Here is a 26827-nt window from a genome sequence, read left to right as displayed (position 1 = left end):
CAATATAAATTAAGTTTAGATCCGTGTCGTCGAACAAACAACAACAGGAAATCTTCTATATAATTATATTATATAATTATATTTTGTATAAAACTTTTAGATAAATTGAGATAAATTTGATTGTTAATAGTTATAGGAAGAAGTTTGTTTTAATTATTATTATTTTATAAAATAAGTAATAATAAGTAAGGATCAGGAAATAATTTTGAGTAAATTTTTTAAAACAAATTTTATAATTAAAATTTTCAAATATTCATTTATTTTCAGTATGGAGGTAGACAATAAATTAGATGTGATTTATTATCCATCACAATTAATATTAAAAATTCATTATACGTTTTTATATTTTTTATATTCATTACTGATTTTCAATCGCCTAAAATAAGGTTTTATATTACAAGGAAAATTATAAACGTATAAATTATTATTGCATAATTATTGTAAAACATCGTGTTCGTAAAAATTCATCTTTATGATACCGAAAATCGTAAGTTATTTATCCATTAAACGGAAAATATTTTCAGCTTCAGAAAATAAACAAACCGGTGAAATTTCAAAAGGAAGGAAAAGGGATATCAAAAACGAATTCTAAAAATATATTTATTGCGTCTATATCAAACTTTTTCACACTGTTGAGCTTGGATCTCACATACGCAGTAGCGATGAAATACGAACGGTGCATGGCAGAGGATCCGAAAAATCGTTTGAAATTACCAAATTCGGAAGTATGTTACGATTCGACGCGATATATACATATAAACACGCTCGATTCGTGTCTCTTATTTGGATTCAAAACATTCGACTTCCAACTTTCGAACGCGTAACACGTCGAGCTCGTGATTTCCATTGCGCAAATTCGTCGAATATATCGTCGAAAATTAAGATGTTGGGAGGAAGAAAAATTCGATTTTTTACGATGAGTATGCACAATATAATATGATTATTTAATTATTAAATTAATGGGATAAAAGTTACTTTTATAAATTATAACAAATAACAATTACAGCAAATATCTTTTTACATTATTTTATTCAATATACGTCAAAGCGCAAAATATAAATAATATAATAATGTTTGAATATAAATCGCATTTTATAAATATAAATATAATTTATACGAATAATTATATACTCGAACGTGTACTATATTGACTTTTATCCCCATTATATTATTTTACTGCGCATCCATATTAAATTTGAAATGAAAATGTGGAGACTGAATTGAAAGAAAAAGTATTGAAAGTATAGTACGCACAACTATATATTATAATATTTAGCGAAATAGATTTCACAAATTCCAATTATATTATTATTTTATTCAACATTTTATCATGAATTCGAGTTTGCATCAACAATCTCATCAACTTCTAATAATGATAACATAATAATATAATTAATACGATAAATAGCCAATAGTCAATACGCTTGCAAAACACGTGTCGATATTTGTCCAAAGAAAAGAAAAGAAATGGAATCGGGACAGCGACGTGAATAAAAACAATTGTGTAACGCATTCTTCTTTCATTTTAATCGAGAACATCGAACGCAGTTCTCACGAACGATCGACCACTGTGCGGCTTCTTGCGGTTGTCGTATATAAGATCGAAGCACTCGCGATGATTGGTGGACGTGTGCCGTTATAAAATCGAACGACTCGCGGTTATTGGCGATGTAACCGATTATTGAATTCCACGAAATGAAACTCCACGTCGGCACACACACGAATTGTTGACCATTGGGACCACCACTCCGTACATCGCGATTGCTCGTTTCCGAGATCGATTGTTCTGGGGGTTTGGGGGTTTTCGTGGTTTCATTCTATCCGATATAAAATAAAAAAAAAAAAATAACGTTTTCGAAAATTTTCGCGAATCGAACAGAAGAAGTTCAATCTTTATTTGACTCGTACACGAGCTTTTCTATCGACGTGAAAAAAAATTTGTCGTTTCAAAAGAATCGTTTCGAAAGAACGATTATATTGTATATTTCCTTTTACATCATCATGCTTTTGTTATTGTTGTAAAATATTAAGTAAATTTTTACAACAAGAATTATCTGTCTTCTATCAGATATACGTGAGACGGTTAATTTGTATCCGTTCGAGTGAATATTTATTTCATGTATACTGTTCTAAATTTATCCGTGTAAATATAGGACTATTTTTTTTTAACTTCTTTTAAATAAAATAGAAAAAAAAAGAATACTTCCAACCTCCGTTCCGTTTTCCAGCAACGAAGATCGATCGTTTCTTTTTCCTTCTCGATCCGATCAACCGTATCGAACCATACATAACGTTACGTTACGTTAAAAGTTAGTCGAGCATTTGACGAGGACGAAACAATCTGCGAATCGCGAATCTGCGGCCCGTGGTTGGCATAGCTTCGCAACTTTCTCGCGCGAAACTCGAAGAAACGGGGGAAGCCACGAGCCGCTCCGGGCGGCTCCCGTCAAAAGAGAATTCCACGAATACTTCGCGAAACAATCGCGAATTTATGAATGGTGCGCGAACACCATCCCTCTTCGGCCACGGATCGATTCGAGGCGCAGCTGTTTACCAGATTCTTGCGAGAATCTGTCGCTCGGGGATGGGGAGGAAAGAGAGAGAGAGAGAAAAAATCAAGATCCCCAGGCGTTCGCAGCTGGTTGGCCCATTGTCGATGTCGCGCCGACCGTAAAATATCGAGGAAGTTTGGCGCGCATCATGGAAACCAGTCGATAACAACGTCGTCTTCTAAGTCGACTTCTCGCGCCAGTCGAACTTTCCCCCTTCCGTGCATCCAACTCCTGCCGGACTTTCAATGTTATCCCTTCCGGGGGTGTATTCGCCAAGGGACGGAAAGGGTTGGGAGGGAAAAAAAGCTCTATTATCGATTTAATGAAGTTTGGCCGAACAGTTTCATCGGTGAAAAAGTTACGTGTTTTGCTGGGGGCGACCCGTTGTTGCATCGCCGAAACCAGATTTCCAGCTCGTTAATCTTAAAGTTGGGAGCCAAGTGTCGACGTACGAGGGATACGTACGAGGGGGTTTCGAGTTTTGGCTGGATGGATCGACGTCGAAAAGATTTTAAGAGAACGTTAATTCGTGTACGTTGTAATGTACATAAATGGTTGATAAATTGGACAATCTAGAGAATACAGAAGAGATAGTCATGAGTTTCCAGTAGTATTGCATAGATGGAATAATAAAATGAAGAATAAAATTTTCTTGGCAAACAACGATTATCCAGATAGTTTCGAGCAATAGTATGCACAGAATTCTGTGTATATACGAGAAATATTTAAGCTACGGCGTTGAAACGATTCTAATATAAATTATTGTCAAAGAAAGAAGAAAAGGGGGAGGTGTGGAAGAAAAATGAACGCGAAAATTAAGTTTTTCCGCATTTGAAGATATATACGTTGTCGAGAGCTACGTACGAAACAAAAAGAATCAGCCATTTGCACGTTTACCTTCTTTTCATATGTGCAACACCTCCCTCGCTTTGTGCTTTGTTTTTCGAACTGAAGCGCACGGGAAGCTACTGGTAAAACCGAAATGTTTTTTTTTTTTTTTAACAAAGCTGCATCGTCAAGTGCCTTGAATCCAAATAATTTCAGCCAGCGCGAATCTTTCAGTTATTTCACTCGATTTAAAGGCATTATCTCGAGTTTCATTTTTGACAATTCGTATTAACGTAAAAGAGGAATCACACGTCGATTCCTTTTTTCTTTCGACGTGCAATTTATCCAAATGTCGGATAATATATTAAATAATTTAAGATAATATAATATTTATAATAAAATCTTTTTCAACCGAAATCCTTTCAACTTTTCCTATCTCTTGAAAAATATTAATATTGAGCTGTAAATTTCGATCAGACTGACGTTCAACAATACATTCAAAATTTCTCTCGAGTCGGTGAAATGAAACAATCTGAACGAGATGTTAGACAAAAGTAAAAAAAAAAAAAAAAAATACCATCTCGTCATAGTGCAGTAGATGTGTTAATTTTTTTGCAACTTCCATCGAGCTTCGGTATTCTTTTTTTTCCAACGATCGTTACCACGACAGTAACAGCATGCCGTGCTATTTTTTCCACTAAATAAATTTCGGTCATCACGAGGCTAACGAGACGGAAGATTGCGGATTCTTTTTTTTTCCCCCTCCCCACCACGCAGAAAATTTTCAGCGAAAGAGAGAGAAAGAGAGAGACGAAAAGGAAGGAAAAAGAGAATAGTAATGGCGCCAAAAATACCGCGGTGGAAATTGGACGCGGGACAAAATAGGAATTGCCTAACGAACTGTACGGACGGAAGCCAAGAAGAAAGAAGTCCGAGTCGAATGGCTAACGAGAAAAAGACATGTTTCAAAGAAGCCGGAAGTAGTTAGAGGGCGGTGTACGTGTTCACCCAGCCGGCATCGTTTCCTCCACTGGTTCCTTCCAACAAAGTCTTTTCTTAAAGAAATCATGTCTATGAATATATTTCTCGCCATCTTTTCTTACTTCCCGTCCGGATGGACATGCGGCCTTCTCAGACGTGATTGAAAGGATCAAACGCGACCAGTATTCCGTTCCAAAAATGGACTAAATATATTTCTTTTCTGGCCAGAAAGGATTCGTTTAGAATTCGTTTCGTCGCGTGTTGGGGAAGAATGAGATTTTACTTGAGGCTACTTTGCGATTGTCGAAGTGGATCTGATTTATTCCTTTACCTGGTGTCATTCAATTATACGTAAGATTTTGAATAGGAGAAAAAAGAAATGATAATTGAAATTGAATTTGAAGACGATCAAAGAGATGGATGAAAGCAGATAAATAAACAATAATTAATAGTCGTGCGGAATCAATTTTTTAAATTGAATAATGAAAAAAATCGTCAGACAAGTAATTCTTAAAATATAAAATAGGTCACAGGTTTCGAAAAAGGATTAAAAATTCAGAGAGGATTGAATAATAATCTATAACCGTGCTCGTCATACGTTAAGAAAAATGCAAGTTACAGAAACTTGTTGCAAAAACTTATCGCTCGCAGGGGAAAATTTTTAAGAATTTTTATACACTGCTCCCAAGTGTATTAAAAACTTATCTCAAGTTGAAGTCAAATAAATTAAGCTGGAAAAATTTACACTAGTCTAGACCTGTGTGTGATAACGCGTGTCTCGTGTGATCGTAAATCAAAGAACGTAAAGAACGAAAGAGGAAATATCTCTGATAATGTATAAGAGATGTACTCAAAATAAAGAAAGAAAAAGGAAAAAAAAAAGAAGTGGAAAAGAAATATGAAAGGATGGAAAATTATATCACCCATCTCTATGTATCCTAACGGAGGTCACGAATCCACGAACCATTTTAAGGCTCGTTTCGAATGAAAATGTTCGGCCGAGCTCTGGCGCAATGGAGATAAAAAACGAGGGTGGGTCCGAATATCTGGATTCTTTTTTACCCGGATGAAGATAGCGCAGAACCCGTGATTATACCGATACAGAAACGTTGTGTATGCAAATGAGAATAAATCGTGTATAGGCGAGACGAGCACGGCTCGAATCCTCGGCGGGAATCCTCTGGAGCCACGTTGTTTGCGCTGGAAAATGAGTTTCCAATGCCCTTTGGTCGCGCAGAAATCCATGGACCGGCGGGTTATACGCAGCCTATATTCCGGCAAAACGAGCTTTTTGCAGTCGTTCCCCCATTTCTGCTCCCTCCTCCTCCCCTCTCTTGTTCCTTCGTCTGATGCGCGCTTGTTACGCGGTCGGATACGTTGGTAGGGAGGAACAATTAGCCGAGGGATGAAATGGAATTACAAGAGGATTCCGCGTCGATGCATCGAAAAACGAAAATTCTGAATCTTTTTCGAAACAAACTGGGACGATTTGATTCATCGATTGAAAGGATATTTGTATCAGACGTTGCGTTCTTCTTTTATATGTTTTACGTATGCTGAATTGATAATTACGCCATCGAGAATTTTTTTTTAATGAAACTAAAGCATGATGAATCATATATAAAGGATTTTAATCGTAAAAAGTATTTTTTTTTTTTAGAGAAAAAAACTTTGAGGATTGATTTCATTCAAGGGAAGATTTTAAAAAAATTGGTGTACAAAAATATGTTCAAATTAATTCAATTTCTTTAAACAAAATAACATACTTTCGTAACCGATTATACGAACAAAAATAATTGTTTCCCGTCGTTTCTTCTTCGAGCTGCATCAATTTCCAATTTCCAAAGATTTATTTCATTCAGTATCGAATGATATAAAATCAAAGAAAATCGAAGGAAAAAAAACATGGAGAGAGAAACAAGAAAACTTACAAATTCGTGCAACTTCTATTATTTTATACAAAAATCACAAGGTTGAAACAGAGAGTATTCAACCTGGAAAGATGGCAAAATTTCCGAAACTTGAAAAAATCACGCCGTTCGAAAATAATCCGTCGTTACCGTTAAGTTAACCCCCCGTTATTATAGAAATCGTTGGAGCGTTGGTAACACGGCGGGGGAGCAGGAAAATTTCTCTTTTTAAAATGTTTTCTCTGCACCTGTTCGCCCCCATGCGGGCCAATAAAAATCAACCGAGCAAGACAATTCGGTCTGTCAAAATATTCCGTGTGCAGGCCCTGTGAAAATACATGGATGGAGGGAAAGGGAGTGGAGAAAAACAAGGAAGAAAGGGATTTGACGCGTCCCGTGGGGCGTTATCGAGGAAGCTTATAACGAGGTAAGGCACGAGCACGTTTTTTCGTGGCGGCAATCTGTGAAAAGGAAATCGGCAGAAAGCAAAGCTCCGAGGAAGAAAAAGCCCGGCGGGAACGTTGTCGATGATTTTCCACGATAACGATGGATATGGATGGGTGATATGTGTCCCTACTTTTATTCCATTTATCGATGAAGGGTACAATGAATTGGAAAACCTATCGTACAGAACGTTATACGTGGGAGAATTAAAAACGACGACATATTCACGAATTTCGTTGCACGATTCTATTTTCTTCGAAAATTATGGAATGGCTATTTTCTTTTATTTCTGATTTACGATCGAAAACGTGTATGTATATAATAAATGCACGAAAGGTGGAGATGATCGTGTAATTACTTCAATCGAAATTGGAAATTTGTAGATATTAATTTAATCGATTTTCATTTGCAATAATTTCGATTATTACATTACGTCCGAGATATAAAATTGTACGAACAATTCTATCGTGTACAAATAGTGGAAAAGTTGAAACGTTCTGTATAACATTTTGTATCACGAAGAAGTTTCTCTAGGTGATACAGATGACGATGAGTTCGTAAAAATCGAAGGAAGGAAACAAGACCTACAAAATCCAAAGTCTCGATGTGAGGACCAGTTGTTCGCCTTGGACGTAGTTTATTATACATTTCTTGACGATAAGTCCCGAAAGTGGGTGACTAAGTACAAAGTTGTTTTCCTCTTTTGCTCAACGTTGAAGAAAGCGTAGATCTGAGAAACTTTTAGCTCTCGGATGCCAGCGAATGCATTTGGACTTAGGTCATATTTAACAATAACTTGTACCTCATCCTTCCATTTCGGTTCTTTATTGCCAACTCATGCTTTCAAGAAAGAAAGAAAGGAAGGAAGAAAAAGAGCAAAAGCTCCACAAGATTATTTTTCGATTCCATACAGTAAAACTGTACTGTGAAATTGTACCAATGAAAGTTCATATGAAATATTTTTATCGATATATAAAATTATTCAAAGATAAATGACTACAAACATGAATTTATTCCATACCAATTTAAAGCTTGAAATTAGACAAATACAGCTTTCGTATAAAAATGGATATTACTTTATCAATTGTTTTGGCGTAAAGATAAAATAACGATATGAATTATTAACAATACGATTAATCTTATACTTAATTTTAACTCCTCCATTTATACATAATATATCCTCCTCCACTGATAATTTCGGTCACTTCATTCGCAACAATCTGACTAAACTGAGAGAGGAAAGAATTAAAAAAAAAAGTCATTTTACACTGTCAATAATTCACGAGACAAATGACCACGAGGCCGGACGTTAATCTCGCTTCGTTCGCAGTTTTCCCGGCTCACTGATTACGCGGAAGTTGCAGTCGAATATAATTTCCGGCTATGGACGCGACCTAATTCAATATGGAGTGATCCACGCGAACGTGGTAACGGCCTCGCACGTTCGTGTACCATTCGTGTACACCGACGATACACAGACGATTCAGATGTGATGTGGCAGAAACATCGTACTCGTTGTTCCTCCGCGTCTTCCATCCTGTTCAAGATACGCTTGTCTGCCGCACATGAACAAATGGTAATTAACCGAGCACCGTTTGTTCGCTCGACTCGTTCGTTTTTCCCTCCCCGAAACGCAATTTCCTTCCCTCTCACGACACATCGGTTTACGTTTCATTAAGCTCAAACTCGGTAAACTCGTGCAAATAACTCTTATATAGGGATTCCTTTTTTTTCTTTTTTTTTGATCTTTGATTATTTGTGCGATCGCATGCTGATTTGATTTATTAATTTTATGAGGGATGCTTCGCCCGTTTACATGTGCTCGAGCAATTTCAAATAAATTCATTCGAACGAAATGAATTTTAATCTTAATTTCTTGATCGTGATAATATACAGGGATTGATAACCTCTTTGTTTAAAATTAAAAGGATGGTTAATTTTCTGTCGAATACAATCGTTAAAATTGATTTTCAATTGATTTTCGATCGTACGATTTCATTTAAAAATTTTCATCAATAAAATAAAATTTCATACGAAAAAATTCGTTGATTTGATTGATTTCATTTATTTCACAATTTTAAATGGTTGATCGAATGATTTCATCTATTGTATTTAGCAGAATATTAATTTCGCATAGGGACGATAATTGGTTTGACAATACAACATGAAAAATTTCTATTTGCCTTATATCTAGAAAAAAATGGAAAATTCATTTATTTATTTTGTTCGTATACAACTATATAACGAAATTGTTTTTTTTTTCTTTTTATATAATATCACAGATAAATACCAGAAATACCATTACGTACCCTACATCAACAGTTATCACAGAAGTTAACAGAGAGCACCGAAGAAGCTCTAACGAAGCAAGAATCTTCTAAATTTCGTTACCCTCCTGTATGTACCAATAAACATGGAATTCCACGTAGTAATTCGCGGTATTCTATTCTCAGTCACCGACCTTATCCGCGATATCTCCACTCTGAATAAATAATAAACTCCTCCGTTGGATAAGTACATTCTGTTCGTGGACATCAAAGGTTGTCGCGTTACCCTTTTGCGATGCATCGACGAAACTAAGCGTAAATATCGCGTTCCCTCTGTTCCCGCAGTAATTAACAATTATGAGAGAACAATTGTTGCCGTGATCCGTGATGAAAATATCGTAAAACTAAAGTGTACCGTGGAATTAAATGGAAACTTATTCAAAATTTTCAATGGAAAATATTTTAATCCCTGAGGAGTATAAACTAACGAAAGCAAGGAAGAAAGAAATTACGATAAAAAGTTTTTTCTTCAATATTTCGGACTAATCCAAAATTGATATTCCACGCAAAATTAACAGCGAACCGAATTCCGAGTAAGACACAATCCAAGCCACATCATAAGAAACCCGAAACAAACACCTCTTTAAACGTAATTCCACGTGCACACCACATCTTGTGGACTCCCACGAGCTCGGCCCGAACTTCCGTTTAACTTGGACCGCCTTACGGCCGAACTCCACGATAGTTCGTTAATTAAACGAGAGTATGAAGTAACGAACGGCTACTTTGTTCGCTATTATTACTTTGTCGTCGCTTCCAACAAACGTTACGCCGATAACAATGATAACAGCAACGATAATAATTTTCTCTTCTCAAAAAAAAAGGAGGAGGAGGAGGAGAGAAGACTTTCTTAAAAATAGAGAAGACAGATCGTTTCGACGGCCGATCTTTAAAGGAGACGTGGAAAGACGTTGAGGAACGGAGGAAGGGATGCGCGAATTAAAACGAGCGGAAGGAATTTTCTTTTTCGCGATGTAGCTGCATCCTCGTGCGGCGCCACCTCGACTCGTACTTTTATTACGTTCCATCCAGCTATCAGCTCGAAACGACTAAACGATTCTGCGCCGAGGCTTAAAAGTCTGGCGCTCTGGTTGCAAAGGTAGCGGCTTTTTTCCACACTTCCGGGGTTATAGAGGCCGGAGAAAAAAGGCTTCAGAGAGGGGAAAGAAAGGAGCGTGGAGGGGATAAAGGAACTGAAGGTTGTACGTATTCCTCGGTTTTCCTCGCCACTTGTCAATGGACTACAGATAAAATAATTGCGATTTGTTTCTTATCGTTTCTTATCATTGTTTCTTATCAGGAATTAGGGATGAATTCGAGAAATGGATTTCTGAAAGATGTCTGTTTTGATGTTACGATTATTAATTCGAGAAAAACTCGATTATGAGATGCTTGTTCTATATAAATCCATTTATCTCGTTTAGTGTGACGTACACAAGTATATATTATAATTTTTTAAGTGTCTATTTTCAAGGAAAGTTTTCATTACAATTTATATTATATTGAGAATTAATAACGTAAATTTATTTTTTTAAAGGAAATAATAATGCAAATGAAGAGAGAAAAAGATTTTATTTTTAATCAAAGAAACGTCTCGAAATAATCGAACAATGTCCGATCAAACATCTACGATAATTAAATAAACCAGTTTCTGTAGAATAAGAGAAATGCTGGTATTAAAGAGATCCGAAGACGTTCAGGAATCGTCGCGGAGCTGAAACTTTACAACGAACTTTGAACGATCGAAACTTTCCTCCAAACGAAATCGACTCGACTCATTCAATTCTGGTAAGATTCTGAAAAGAATTTGCTATCTCTCGTCTCCGCCTTGTTTACCTATTCCCCTTCTTTCCGCGATGAACGTTTTCCGCGCGTGAACGCGCGTCGAGCAAAAATGAATCGCGGAAATTCGACTTCTTGGATTGCTCCCATCCTTTCTTTCTTTTCCCAACTTTCCAATGCCCAAGGAGAAAATTCGGTTTACACGATTTCTCCAGGCGTGGATGGAGGGAAGGTTAACTTTCGTCCGCCACCCAGGAAACTATTTTATATTTGCAGATCCGAGCGCCGAGAGAAAGTTGGACAACTTTTTTCGGAACAAACTTTATCCTTAGCACTCTGGACGCCGTTCCGAGGCATTAAGGTTTTTATTTAAATAAAATTCCCTCGGCCACCGTGCGTTCGACTGAGCATACTCGTTTCTCAAACGTGCATCTCCCCTTGTGCCTTAAAAACCACGTCATCGAGATTACGTTTGCGGATCCCTCTTTTATCTTTAAAAAAATTGTATTTGAAAGAAGGGCTGGAGGGAATAAAAGGGTTGCGAAGTTGATACCCAAGAGATGGATCGATATCTGATTTTCATAATTCGTGAGATGTAAAAAATTTCATTTGTATTTGATAGACAGATACGAGTCGCAAAAGAATATAAAGTGATTAAAGGTGGAGGAATAAAAATCTTAGATTCGTGATATTGAAAATATGAGAAGTATGCGTGTTGGAACGATGCGTTTGATCGAGAGATGGAGGGAATGAAGGTAGACGAGCCTGATCTGTGAGTTATTAAGGGATTGATGCATGAGAACGAGAAAGTAAAAGAGGGATATAAAGTAATTAGAAATGGATCGAAATTTAAAATTTTAAATTCGTGAGATTGAAATCAGAAACGTGCGTTTGAACGAGAGGTAAAGGAAATGAAGATAGAAGACGAATCATAAAGGGATTGCGAGATTGATAAATATAAAGAAAGATGAAAAATTAGGAGGGGGGCATAATGTAATTGGAAATTTAAATCTTTAGATTCGAAATTGGAATCAGAAACGTGCAGCTTTTGGACGGGAAGGGAAAATAAAGGTGGTTGTAAAGAGATTGATAAATATAACGAAAGAGAAATTGAAAGAGAAATGTAATTAACGATGGATCGAAATTAATTTTTAGATTCGTGGAAGCGCAATCAATCGGTCGAAGATTTTCAAAGAATTATATCTGCATGATTTGTTTACATTTAGCTAGATTTAAACAGCATCGGAGTTTATTTAATTTCAACGGCCCTTAAAAATTGACTTCATCACTAATAAATTTTACAATCAATTCAATTTTTCAATCTTTCTCTATTAGAAGTGAAATTTTGAAGTTTGACTGATTGAAATTGCACGGCACATGCTTTCATGAAGCTTTGTATGAACGTGTTACAACGTTCCTCAAATCAACTTGTAAAACACGATTTATCAATCAAACTGAATTTAACCGGGATGTCATATTGAATATCGCAACATGCAAAAACACGATACGAGGTAAAAATTTCAAACAATCGTATCTCGCCATAATAAACAAGCAAATAAAAGAGAGGATCGTATAAAGAGTATCTTCGCTCTTTCAATGTTATTGAATTTCTAAATTTAACAATCTCTTTTTAAATTTGAAGTGAATAAACCAATGGCCAACCAATAAATTTTACAATCTATCGATACACGCAAAATTTTAAATTTTAAAATATAATATAATATAATGTAATAATAATACAAGAATAATATAATGACGAATCACTCGTATGATATAAGATGAATCACTCAAGGAACATATCTTCAACGTTTTATTGCTAAATCTTTATACTTTTTTAAAACGTATAATGAACAAAACCAATGCAAAGAACAATACCAATATTGGGATATCAGTTGGAATATCAGGTGCAAAGGGTTAATTATAAGAGTTAAAGCGGGCGAAACGAATTATGGTATCCAATATGGGCGAGTAGTTAGTATATTTTGTTAGATCGTTATTAACGGGCCGGTAGACGGCAAAGGAAATTGTTTCCGGTGGTGTGTCTAATCGTGGTAGAATTTAGATGATGCTACCCGTATATACGCGAAACAGGGCAACAATGTTTCGTGCTCAAAAGCTCTCTGATCTACTTTGCATCAAGTTCGTCCAGCGGTGGCCGATGCCGCATGAAATCTGCTTGCACGCCATGGATTAGCGTTCCAGTCCCTTTGTCCGTGCTCGTATCCAAACTCGAAGAATGCTTCCAGCATTCCCAATTTTCGCGTCGATCGCGAACGAATTTTGGGGAAAGGATCGTTTCCTCCTCGATTTTTACATTCCTCGAGTTTTCATTAGTGACAATTCGAGTATTTGTGAAACTGCGTAATTTAAATCTTTCAATGTGTAATAATAGGTGTAAAACTATATTGACAAAAATTTTTTATCAATTTTTCTTAGGAGAATCGAAGAAGTATATATTGACTTGTACTATTGGAAATAAAAAGATAAATATTCGTCAATTTTTTTATTGGGTAATGTAACTGGTATTATTCTCAACTATTACTTTAAATTTTAGGATCATATTTAGCATACAATGTCAATGGGCATTCATTGCTCTTTCCTCTTCTTTCGAAGAGAAATGAATTAAAATCAAATACAAAAAATTAGTATACTTTAACATTGTCAAGAATAAATTATAACATTTAACACGAAAAAAAAATCCATTGAAATCCAGAAGATCTTGAATTGCCAACAGTCTGTCCGGCAAAATCTCCAGAGGATTTAATTTCCAGCCGATGGCTGGCTACAATAAATCGACCTCCTATTTTAAGCTTTGCTTGTCGTTCGATAGTTGTGCAGTTGTTCCCATGGACGGCAGTTGAATTCGCATGCAATATTGAAGAATCGTGAAATGCTGTCCACACTATGAATTTATCGGTCACGTCCAGAAATAATGCATCTAATGCACGACCTGTCATAGAGGCATCGTTCGTGCAAAAAAAAAAAAAATAAATAAAACATAAATAAATAAAAAATAAAAAGAGGAAAATAAAATAAAATCATAAAAAAAATTGTGCACACGGTCACAATCCAATCAGGCGAGAAACTATGATATTTTTTTCTCGATTAAAGTCGCCAGCGTGAAGATCTAGTAAACAAATCTATCAATATTCATTTGCGGTTATTCGACGGGATTTACCTGTGCTAATTCCGTCTGAATCGGACAAATTAATTCGACGATCGTCCCGGTGATCGTAGAGAAAACCAATTAAACCGATAGCCGCCAGTAACGACTGCTAATATTTGCATGGAAAATCGAAACGAGCCGTTCTTTCGATCTCTCCCTCCTCGCCCTCCTCGCCCTTCTATCGGTAAAATTCAATTGGAAGACGTGTTCCGCGTGTTCCGCTTCGTTGATATCGACCTCCTGCTCGCTTGATTCGCGCTGGCATAATACTTCAGTGACGATTCGCGATATGAATTTGAAGCATGATGAAATTTGAAGCATTCGTTGTATTGTAATTGATCTGCGTAGATGAAAGTTTGGATCCTCGTTTTGGAAATTTTTGCGCCGATTTTCGATCACAGCAATGAAATTTTTATTATTATAAGGGGATAAGTGTAGAAGATGGAAAATCCATCGGAACGCTTGATTTTTAACGTTTGTAATTTCCGAAGAACATTTAATGACGGTAATTCTTTGTAAACGGTATGAGAAACTTCTATTCACGTTGTTTGATATTTTTTAAAGATCTTTTTAAATCTAAAGTTTTCTTTCAGTTTAATAAAAGAAACTTTTATTGTAAGGATTTACTTATTGCAAAGAAAACTGAAACTTTTTAAATTATCGATAAATATATATATTTGTACATGCTACAGATATCATCAACCACTTAACTATATGCATTATTAAAACTTTTCCCGTTCCTTTCTACAAATATTCATAATAAAATATACATCACATTGTCAAACATGCAACAACAAATCATCTTTCCTTATACCACAGTGTCATTGAACGTAGATATTTCGGAATCTTTTCAATTCTCATCGTTTCCTTTCATCCAGCTAATTAATAATTACACTTAACAACAACATAGAAACGTAGCTTATCACGAAAATTAAATCACCGGTACAATTTCATTCGAAAACTCAATTCGACTTGATTTAATTTTACTTAACATTTCATAATCGTTTTCGCCACACTCGTTCTCAAAGGATTAAATTTTGTACACAAGCAGACCGTTAAGATCAACTTGCGCGCAGAAAGCAAAAAAAAAAAAAAGAGAGAGAGAAAAAAGGAAAGAAAGAAAAAGCGAAAAAACGGGGATCAAAAATTCGAGCCACTCTCGAATTTATTCACGAGCGACGATATGTGCACAGTGTAACGTAACCAGTGAACCGGTAAAGAGTTTCGGCGCAATCGTCACCAACGGATCAACGCGAACGATGCTGTTTTCTGGGCTGGACGTGACACCGCGGTGTATAGTGGCGCATTAATTCGTGTCGATCGATACGCATCGGCCGAGATAAATAAAAATCGCAGACAAGCGCGTCGCTATTAGTGGTTTTGCACATGGCGGCGGCCTGGGCTCCGCTGCTTTTTGACAGGGAGGGTCGCTCGTGTCGGGTTCGTTGCACGCAAATATATTCGACGGTGTCACGAGATGGAGAGCGATGCGAAAAAATTGGCCCTGTTTGTAATGCAACGGTTCAACCCCTCCCGCCCGAAAATCGCCTCGATCTCGTTTAACATTTCCATCGCGGGTGCCACGTGAAAATTTTTCCCCAGGAAATCCTGCGTGTCGTTCTCACTGTAAACGGTAATCCGGAATATGCAAGCTTTTTCCGCTCGAAATTTTCGTTAGAGCGCTAAATTAATAATGTTTCAAGGAAGTATTCGATCGGAGAAAGGTATCGTCTTGAATTTTTTGGATACAAAACGGATTGGAGATTGTAAACTGTATAGAAATTATCGTGGGGAAAGAATGTTAAAATAGGAAGAATGGAAAAGGGATTGATTGAAGGAAACTTTAGGAAATATGACGATGAAAATTTCTTTCGAATGGTACGATTTTATTCAATACAAAACATTATACATTATACACGAAATTAAAATGCAAATTTAATATACACGAGCAGCACGTGTATGTTTCCCACAGGGCTCCTCGTTTCATAATTTCATAATCTTCCTCCTCAAAAAACGATCAGACCAAACGTTTTCATTAATATATTCGAATCATATCGATTCATCGCAGATTTTCATATATTTTCCCTCGAACCGCGTTGCTCTTCCACTCGTCTTCGACGAAATATACGATGACACGGATGCGAAATCCCCGATAATATTTTAATATCGCTTTTTTTCCATTCCGTTTTTTTATCTCTCTCTCTCTTTTTTTACGACTCGCGCACACGAGAACCGTGCCGTTCCGTGCCGTTGAGCCGCGTTTTTAAATAACGTGCATCGAATAAATTTCCCGCGCGAACGGCCGGCCGAACAAACGAACGAGAATATCATAAATTTTCATGCATCGCGGGCGAAGTCTCGGATACTTTGCGCGGCTCGGGATCAAAATAAATTCCGCCCGTGTAACCTCGTGTGCACCCCGGTCGCGGCATAGTACAATCGCGCGAAACAACTCGCGCCCGACGTGGGAGAGGGCCTTGCGCCGTTTAATTGCGTCGAACGGAACTGCAAAACCTACCAACCCTGGCTTTTCCGCTAATTTCACTCCAGAACTTTGCTCGCCCACCGTTCCGCTCTCCGTGCCGAGTCAAAGACGCCCAAAGACGCTTGTTTCGAGGATTATTATAATACATGGAGCTAGGTATTTTACCGACTAATGTAATCGAGCAATTCGTTTCGACGAGCAAGAGATTTCGCGCGAAGGAGAAGAAAGACGCGAAGGGGATTAATGGATACGATGCTAGGAATCGGGGTGGGAAGGTGGATATTGATTTTTGATTGGGGGCAAAAAATAATTTCATCCCGCGTAATTTCGTTTGCGAGGATGAAACGCGAGGGGCTGTTTTCGAGGATTATTATTATTATTGGGCGTGGAGCTAGGTATTTTGTATTTGTTATCGATTTCGTGCGCGTGAAGAGTTTTTCGATCCAACGGATGAAGGGAGAAGGCAGAAGAGTGGAAGGGAGTGGGATATTGATTTTTGATAAGCACAACAAAAAATGAAGGACGAAATGGCTGTGCATACTGATGTCAATACTTGTTGTAGTGAACGTATGTAAATGGGAAAAGCTGGATGTGAAGAGTTTTTTTTCATTTTTTATATGTATTTTTTTTTTTAGAAAATGATTATACGCGTGTTTATATGCATCATAGGATATTTCCACGGTTGCATATGTTTGCATTAATATGTTAATATGATATGATTCGTAATTACATTCCATTTTGATAAAAGATATTGAGTTACAGATATACAGGACTATTCTAAAAAACATAATAATATGCAGAGATATTTTATATACATGTGTAATTGATTTATTCGGAAACAATAGATTTTTGTTATATAATTAGTAATTCAGAATATCGAGGAAGATTTGATTCATATTTGTTAAAATATTTAAAAGAAGCACGTGTTCCTAAAAGTATGTATAAAATTTCAGAACATTCGTATTTTTTAATTTACTCACATTTTACAAAGTTACGAAAAATTCCTTCAATATTCTACTGTTTTGGGGAAAATTCATTAAAAAAGAAATACTACGTTTTAGTAAATATTTCGAGAAATGATCTTAACAAAATATATCAGTTAATTTATTTTCCAAATTATCGCTCAAATAACATTCACCAAGCTAAATTAAATCAGGAGAATCGAAAAGTACTTTCTTTCTTTCTTTCTTCCTATCAAATAATCAATAACTCGTTCCTCTATTCTTCCATTTACCAGAATTTTAAAAATTACAGAAAATTACGAATTATCATCCATCCTCTTGAACGATTCTTCCAACGAACATGAATTGCTTAATCGCACTCAAATAGCAATCGAGATGTGCCATTAGCAGAAAGAAAGATTAGCAACGGGACGAGCAACCAACCGACTGTTCAACAGACGCTAGTTCAACTATCGATGAGCGCTTCGATCGAATTGTTCATCGGCGGTTTGTCGAATGATCCTTCCCTAACGTCCATTCGTATCCCCGATGCGTTATTTCGCGATCGCAGTGATTTACTGCACCGACGTGACGTGTGCAGGCAGCTGCATTATTTCTGCCCGGTGATAATCGCGTTCGTTCGCGGTTTATTTATCCGTGCCCGATGCATTTGATGGGCCGCTGCGGGGACAAAGAGGCCGGTTTCGCCGTTCAATTGAACATTCGGCAAAAGAATACGGGCCCTCGTTCGAGTGTTTTAACCATCCGATCACACACCCGTTTAATCCTTTCTCCTCTCCCCGATCTCTCGATTAATTATTTTCTTCTATCGAGATTGCGCCGATTTTTATGACGATCGTGATTTATCTTATGAGAAAGAGGAATACAAAGGATTTGCATTTACGTGGCCTATGTCGGAAGGGAAGAGAATGGCTGTTTTATCCAGTTACGATTTATTTCACGTCCAATGCTATTTTATATATATATATTTGTGCAAAAGGGAGGAATAGTGATTATTCGAGGAATATATATGTTGTTGAATAGAATGGCTATTATAAAAATGGGTATAAATAATTATATTCGATATATATATCTACGGTAAAAGTTTTCAAGAATTTTGTCCGAATTAAAAAGTTAACGATAATTTTGCTTTTATGCAAGAAGTTTTGTGAATATGTAATGGATTATATATTAATTACAAGGTAATTAATTCTTTTAAACAGGATTTTTTAACGGTATTCCGTCATCCATATTATAAAATGTTAATAATCTTGATAAAAAATTTCGTCGGGACTCGTGTAAAATCTGGTTATATATCATGTACCTTTTCGAGGTGATTACCCTAAATGTCACGAGTTTTGTCGCTAACGTCCTCTGACGTCACGTCCGTGAATAAAAGGCGCATCATTAAGCGTTGAGATAGGGTCATGAACCTGAAGGACGGTGCATAAATTGGACTTATTTGCCTCTGAGGCGAAACTCTGAGGAGAGAAAGGTTAGTTCAGCCATACTGGATGCACTAGTTTTTCAAATTCATGAATTGAACTCGTAGAAGATAATGGCCTCGAACGTTTCAATCTTTAAATCATCGTGATTTATGTCATAAATTAATTAAGTAAAAATAAGAGAGATAGATTAATCTTACGATGAAATGAATATAAGAATATTTAAAAATTAAAATTCATAAATTGCAAAGTGTTAAATAAATAAAAATAGTAGAAATAATAAGAAGGAGATACATCTAAGTCTTTTTTCTACACAATCTTTAACACGTTTGCACGAGTTCTTAATTTTCTTTTATTTAAGTAAAACTTAAAGAATGCATTATTTTAATACTTGAAAAAAAAGACTCAGATATAATTAAATATATCTGCCCTCGTACAACGTAGCAAACTTCGATTATTCAAAATCGTATATACACAAGGAATCAAGTTTATCAAAAATCTTCATCCAATATCTCTTTCGTACGTGTGATCCATTGAAAAAAAAAATTTAACCGGATTTACTCGCTATTTGAAAACGGAGAATCGTCATTAACAAGCAAACCCTCGAGTCGAAGATTCAAGTTTTAATTGTTACTTGTACGTGACAGATACGAGCATCTTGTACGTCGCAGTGACGAGGAGTGCCAGCAGTCAGTACTCGAAGAACACACAAGTGTTTTCCACTACGCCGTTCGTCGAGATCCTGTCACAATTTACAACTTCATTCCTCTTTCTCTCTATTCCTCTTTCCATCTCTATTTCTAGTTGTTTCTCTCTCCCTCCCTCCCTTTCCTTTTCCATCCCTTCCCATTTTTCTCTGCTTACTCGACGCTCGAGTCGATCCACAAAATTTCATTCCAGCTCTGTTTCATATTTCATCTCGAGTCGAGTCTTTATTCTTCCTTGTTTCAAAACGCGTCGAGTAATTTACTCTTGATCAAACTTTGCATTGTTTCGCGTTCAACAAGATATTAGAATACAACAACACCGCGAAACCCTAATAGTGAAATCGAATTGCTTTAAAATTTGGACGAAAAGCTGGTTGAGAAATGAAATATATATATATATAATCCCGTTGAATCGGTAAAAGTTATATATCATAGACAGTGCGATGAATTAATTGTTACGAATTTCAGATTCTTTTTTGGGAGAATATTCTATGAGTAAAATGCTTGCTGAATCGTACATAAGAATAATTCTATACGTATATTTTTATCGGACAAGTAAATCTTCTCAGAAAAAGAAATCAGAACGTTACATTCATTTACAAGATTCGATGAAACACGAGTAGTAAAAAATGAGCCGATAGATCAAGAATACGAAACAGTTATATCGAAACACGTTCCCCTTACACTTGCCCGAACTCGGAGGTCTCATTTTTCGCGAGGTTATTAACCGCATCGCAGGAAGGATCCTCCTCTTCGTAAAGCATCAGAAACTCGACTCAGAAACTGGGGAAAAAGGGGGAAACGTCGAATCAGTTCGAGTGTGTTTCCTTTTACCAGGAACGAGAAGAATCTCTCCGATGCCATCCTCCCCCGTAACTTTTCCAGGCCGCGGTAAGAAAGGACCGATTCGGGGATCCTCTTAATAGAATTCAACCAAAGAAAGGGAAAGAGAGAGAGAGAGAGAGGGAAAAGAAAGAAAGCTCGGGTGGGATCGACAAGGTCTTCTTGTCGTGTTCGGATAAAAGAAATCTCGGACACTTATCGAGCCTTTCTCGTCCAGTTGCTTCGAGCGGACCTAAATCTTCTCGGAGCCGGTTTACACAACTTTGAGAAGAGGAGGGCGCGTTTATCAAGTCGGAGGGGAGGGGGAGGAGGGGATCAAAACCTGTGTATTCGACGAAAGGAGGCTGATTCACTCGTGCGTATCAAGCGGAAGTGGAGAAGGTTGGCCGGGAAGTGCCGCCTCAATGGGAGTGGATCCTCGTTCCGGAGGGCCGCATTCGGGAAGAAGTCGCGCAGCTCGATGGACCAAGGGGAATCGACGGAGCGAGGAGACACTCGTGGTTGAAGCGTGGTTCGGTGGTGGAGGACACGGGTGGCGTTGGACGGGACGGCTCGTCGCGATTTTCCCCGGGTCGTGTTGGGTGGGAGAGCAGATGGGAAAAAACGGGTCGACGAGTGAAACTCCGCTACCGACCTCGAGCGAAAAGTTAACGCCTGTTGTTCCGCCACGGACGAATCTTTTCCACTTTTCTAAGTGCGCCGTTCGCCGACTATAAACCGGAGAGAGAGAGAGAGAGAGAGAGAGAGTGTGCGCGTCCATTGAAGCCGGGGCTTCAATTAGCCGTAATCGTCTCGCCTGATGCGAGACCCAGATGCGAAGTTTCAGCGGCCACCATTCGGAGGTTTCATTGGATCGTTAGCGTCGTTCAACCTTCTGGTGGACACTGGTCGGGTCGGGCTTCGACATTGGCCCGGCGTAGCTGCCGGAGAGTTAATGAAATTCAGCGAGATTTTAGAATTTTTGTTTTTTAGAATCGAGATCTGCCGGATTATCATTATCGCATCTCGTGAACAACAATCGTGCCTTTAAATGATCTCTCAACAATAGAAACGAAAATTCTTTTGCAAATTCTGCGAATCATTCTCCCTTTTTTACTATATTATTGTTGAACGAGATATAAATATATATATATATGAGAGAGAGAGAGAGAAAGAGCGAGAAAGAAAGAGAAAGAGAGAAAGTTGCCGCTTCAATCCTAATCCTGACGAATCTCGCGCGTTCGCGTTGTCAGTGAAAAATGTGGAAAGCAGCTGGAGGATACGGGGCACGGGATCTTCCATCTGGACAAATTCGTGGAACGAGCGTGCTCGTGGTTAGGAATCAAATCGATGGAAGCACCGCTTGAGCCGGCGGCGCGTTGAAATGGAGGTGAAGTAGGATTACTTCGATACTTGGATAATCCAAAGAAGAATGGAGGTAGAGCGACGAAGAATTTACGGCGGATAGGTTCCATTAACGGCGAGACAAATCTCGATGCGACTGTGACGAACTGAGAATTGGATTCTGACGATCACTCGCCCCGAAGAGAGGGGAGGGGGGGAGGGCTCGTGTCTGAGGAACTGGGGAATCGTCGAGGGATGCAATTTTCAATGGAAAGAAATATATTACATGTATAACAGAGAAACGAAACGCACAAAAGTCTGGTAATATTATTTAAATTCTCGAGAAATTGAAACGATGAGTAAAATCGAAATCTCCTTTATAAAAAAGATAGAAATGAATTCGTAAGATTCAATCAAGGGAACAAAGTAGTTAAAAAAAAAAAAAAAAAAAAGAAAAAAAGGAAAGAAAGAAAGAAAATTCGACCTATCTAATCGAAAATCCCGATCATCCAGCGATCCAGAAAATCTTGAACGTCTCGAGAAACGAATTTGAAAAAGAATCTGAATTTACTTCTCGAATTAACCTTATCATCGAAACAAAAGGTTTCGAAACACGGGTGAAACGTTGCTGGATATAATAATCGAGCAACGATAATCAGCAGCGATCAGGCTGGAGGACGAAAGGGAGGCATTGTTCGCAAAGATTTCAGTGCTATGCATCGTGTTGGCTCCTGGAGCCTCGATGACCTTGACTCAGCGAGCATGAAGCACCCATCGAGGTCACCGGGACTTGAGATTGCTATGGCACTGTTCGGCATGGTCTGGCTGCTGCGTGTTCGCTCGGAGATGCGTCGTTGCTCGAAATGCCGGCACGAGGAGATCCTTGCGGCCCAGCAACAGCAGCAGCAGCAGCAGCAACAACAACAACAACAGCAGCAGCAGTTGCAGCAACAGCAGCAACATCATCACGTGCATCATCATACGCATCATCAGCAACGTACGCTGTCGCAGACCAACAGTCTGCTGCAAACTCCTGACGAAGCGGTCAGTTCCTCGGCAAACACTCTGTTCACTTTGGACACGCCTGGCGCCGCAGGTTCCGCCGGAAGTTACTGCGAGGTGCATGGATTCGTGCAGGCGAAAGAAGGTAGTACTCGTTTCGTATATATCGTTTTGATTTCGATTATTATGAATTAAAGTAGCCTCGAATGAATTTCTTTATCTATTTTTCTTTTCCTTACGTAGGATGTTAATATATTTTAATTTTAGAATATTTTTGAAAGGTTTGTTGATTGTAGAAGCCGAAATAAATGTAAAAATTGATATAGGAAAATGTCGGATTAATTGTACAGTTATTATATTTTTATATTTTTTTGGCTTCTAGGATTTTTAAAGATGTCTTACTAAATATATTAATATTCTATATATAATTTAAAAATATTTTTAAATGTTGTGCATGTTTTATGGATATATTTATTGGATATTTTATGAACGTAAAATTAAGATATAGGTGAAGATCTTTTTATTTTTATTTAATTTTATATATATAATAATAGGTATGCTATTCCTTTACGTGAAATATGGAATGGAATAATGAAATTGTCTCATTTAATAAGATTTCAGCGAAATTTATTTATTAAAATGTTAACAGATTGATTATTTTTTAGTACATTAAATAAAACATTCGTTGCTGTTATCAGTATTATAAATTGTATTTATTCAATACGTATGAGCTTTAAAATAATAAAGATAAATTAATGAAATATTTTCGCAAAAATTAGATATGTTAATTTCACTGTAACAAGTTATTTTATTCAATTTATTCTATCGTTAGTCTGTTTGTATAAAAAATAATTGTAAATTTACATTGTTTGCGCACTCTAAAAATTACAATTATAATTTATATTTCTATTAATTATTATTTCTATTAATTATCAAGCAACGAGTGCTTTGATATATTGAAACACAAACAATTCAATAACATTAACGAGCAGCAAGATGTCCACTTTCCAAAAAATAAATGATTTCAAATGACTACACGATCTAATACAATAATTAACTCTTTTATAGATAAGATATCGCACAGAAATGACACTCGAATATTAATGTATTAATCCGCTGTACACTATGTCAGATATTTGCAACGATTTTTCCACGGGGATCCACAAATCAGAAACGCAAAAAAAAAAAAAAAGAATAACGCTGATAATCTTCTGGTCGCTCGAAATGACTCTAATCCCATGCCACAGTTCGTGGAGAACGATTATGATTTCCCAAGGAGCACTTTAAAGAAGTTCCACGCTACTTTTGCAATATGCCAGCGCCATATTGTTAAAGAATCGAAGAACGTTAGACCGGATACTCGGTGGAAGTTTTCGAATTTACGAGGAGCAGCGCAGTCGGCCTGTTTCCGCTCCGTGTGTGCTAACCAAAATCAAAGTAGGTCGTTTACATGGATAGTATGGGGAACAAAGAAAGACAGAACTTTTATTTGCCTATAGAAAAAAAAAAGAGAGAGGGAAAAGGTCGTAGAGTGGCTTGCCTTCCGCGGAAACGGCGCGTTGGTTCAATTCCGCTGAAAATAGGAGTTTCAAACTCGATTATTAATAACGCAAAATTCATGAACGTGAACTTTTCTCTCGCTTTATTTCCACTGTATATGCGTATACGGTTATAGTATCGCAACATCGAAAGAAGTACCTATCGTAAGATTCTTTGAAATTCTCCATTTGAAACGTCACAGTTGGTAGTTATTATGATTATTGAGTGTATTTTTTATTGGACGTGGATTTTTCTATTAGTTTAGAAGTTTAGGAAGAAAAATTATATCTTATCGGATAAATAAGAAAATTTTAACATTTTTTTTTTTTGAATTTCTAAAGCTTTTTAAATTTTTCTATTTGGAAACATTAGAAACAAAGCATTTAAGATAATATTATTATCGATAAATCATACCGAGTTCCAACCAACGAATTAGTTTTTTTATCGGTGCTCCTCATTCATTGGACATAGTTACATCGTGACGCTTTCACGAGTCGTCGAGCTTTGTCGAGTACCATCCATTGTTTCTCCAACAACGAGGAAGCATCTGTTCCATAGGTAACCGTCCTCTTAACTCCGCTTCCGTCGCTAATGTTTGAATAGCATTGTATCACCGAGGCGAATTCGCATTAAAGATCAACCGAGCGAAGTTTAGGATCCCTATCTCTCGCTCGTCACAGAAATATGCATAATTTGATACGAATGCTTGTCGAATATCAATTAGAAGGAGGAAGTTAATTATCTGTACATCTGTGCAAGTGATTAGTCTGGCAGAAAATCTTTCTATTCGAATGCAAGAATGGAATTTAAAATGATTTATGGGGAAAAAAAAACTATTTATCATAATAAAGTTTCCTGATTTAAACGCAGGAAAATAATTTTTGATTCGGCAAAGTTGCTCATACGAATAATTTCTATGGACACAAAAATGAATAGCTACATACAACAATCCGAAACGTATTCACAACGTAACAAATAGATACAAAATAAAATTTTTAATGGAGTTTAAAAAAAAGAATTTGCCTTGTTCTTCAAATCTATCTAATAATCTATAATACATAATACATTAGATCGTTATATTACGTATATCGTATTATACACAATGGAAGAATTAAGAGAAATTGGCGGAAATTACGTACCGAGGTAAAGAGGCGAGGAGAAAATTACAGGTAAAGGAGAAACGGAAGACGACTGGCCATCGCGCGGTTCTCCAATGAAGATAGTGATGGAGATAAACGCTATCTCCGCCTTGCCTCGTGACCCCGGTCCATGTCCTCCTTTCCCTGTACGGCAAACTTTTCGTTTCTGCCCTCCGGTCGAAAATTAGAAGCTGCAGCTTATAATGAACCGTCTCACGCTCAGAAAGGGGGATCGTTAAACCATCGCTCGATGTGTAATTTCCTTCTCGCCGTAAAAGGCGAGGGAACGCGGGAAAAGCCACCTCTCTCTCTTAGAGGGCGCACCTTCTTTTTATCCACTGTGTATCCACTGTGTATCCACTGTGGTCCACCTACTACCACGCTCGACCCAGTTATGAAATAGTTTTCCCCGTGCCGACTCGGCCACACGGTATCGCGCTTTAAAGCTGAAAGCATGTTCGTGTCTTCCTCGTGGTGGAGGAAACGCCGCTTGTCGTCGTATTGTTTCCAGTTTATTATCTGCGAGACTTTTCTCGCGGGAGATCCCGCGGACGAGAGACGAATAAAAGAGACGGAGGATCGAGAATGAAGGAAGGGGCGGCGTTTCCTGAATTTTGGGATATTTACGGAGTGCAGAGTGCAGGGAAAGGAAAATTGTTTTTATCCTCTGCCGAGCGGAAATTCCGGGGGATCCCTAGAATTCCTTGTCCCATCGATTGGATCGAGGGAGAAGAATGTAGAGAGATAACGAAATTTAATCTGTTATATCGGTTACCGATATCTGGCCTCGTATATACAAGAAAACTACTCTGTTTAACAAAGTATTTTGTCACCGACCAAAGTTATGCGAAGAGTCATAAAGTAGCTTGGAAGTTTCAGTAATAGGGAAAGTTAACGAGTAAAAGTGATACGATCTGGCCATCTTGAGAGATATGGATTGAAACGTTATTATTGGTTTAACAGGAAGGAGGAAAGTTGTGAGTCGAATCTGGATAAATTGTTATTTAACGCTGCGATGTGGTGTAAACATTTTTGAAACGTTTCAAAGTAACGAAAGAAATTCATTCCGAAGAGAGAAATATAAAAAATAAATGAAGGGGCGAACTACAAATTTACCTGCCATATAAAATACTTCCTGAAATATAAATATTTGTGTTATTTCAAATCTAGTTTAATTGCCAAATATAACTTTCAAAAAAAAAAGTGGTTTCAAAGCAACGTAATTCGAAAAGTGCTCTTCAAAGCGCCTACGGTCTTTGCTTTTTAACCCATCTCCCTATAAATTTGCTCTCAAAAATTGCATAATTAAAACGGATCGTGTTGCGGGGTAATTGCGAAACGAACGACCAATAAACAGTTTCAAGCTGCGTGACAAGGTTACGACAAATTTATCGAACTTTGTTTGATTCGCTT

General features: G+C 37.3%; 1 protein-coding gene across 15 annotated transcripts in view; it reads left to right on the top strand.

The window, feature by feature from the left end:
- The window catches only part of LOC107995510 (disks large homolog 4), a 394817-nt gene that overhangs the window by 78365 nt on the left and 289625 nt on the right, over positions 1-26827 (top strand). For all 15 annotated transcript variants that reach the window (XM_017053066.3, XM_062082707.1, XM_062082704.1 and 12 more), the window contains exon 2: positions 20406-22881. In XM_017053066.3, the coding sequence (XP_016908555.2) occupies positions 22449-22881 (433 nt within the window). In that variant the 5' untranslated portion in view covers positions 20406-22448. The remainder of the gene's footprint in view (positions 1-20405; positions 22882-26827) is intronic.

The sequence above is a fragment of the Apis cerana genome, linkage group LG12, assembly GCF_029169275.1.
Source record: "Apis cerana isolate GH-2021 linkage group LG12, AcerK_1.0, whole genome shotgun sequence".
In the NCBI taxonomy this organism is placed as follows: domain Eukaryota; kingdom Metazoa; phylum Arthropoda; class Insecta; order Hymenoptera; family Apidae; genus Apis; species Apis cerana.
This window is presented reverse-complemented; position numbering and strand designations above follow the sequence as displayed.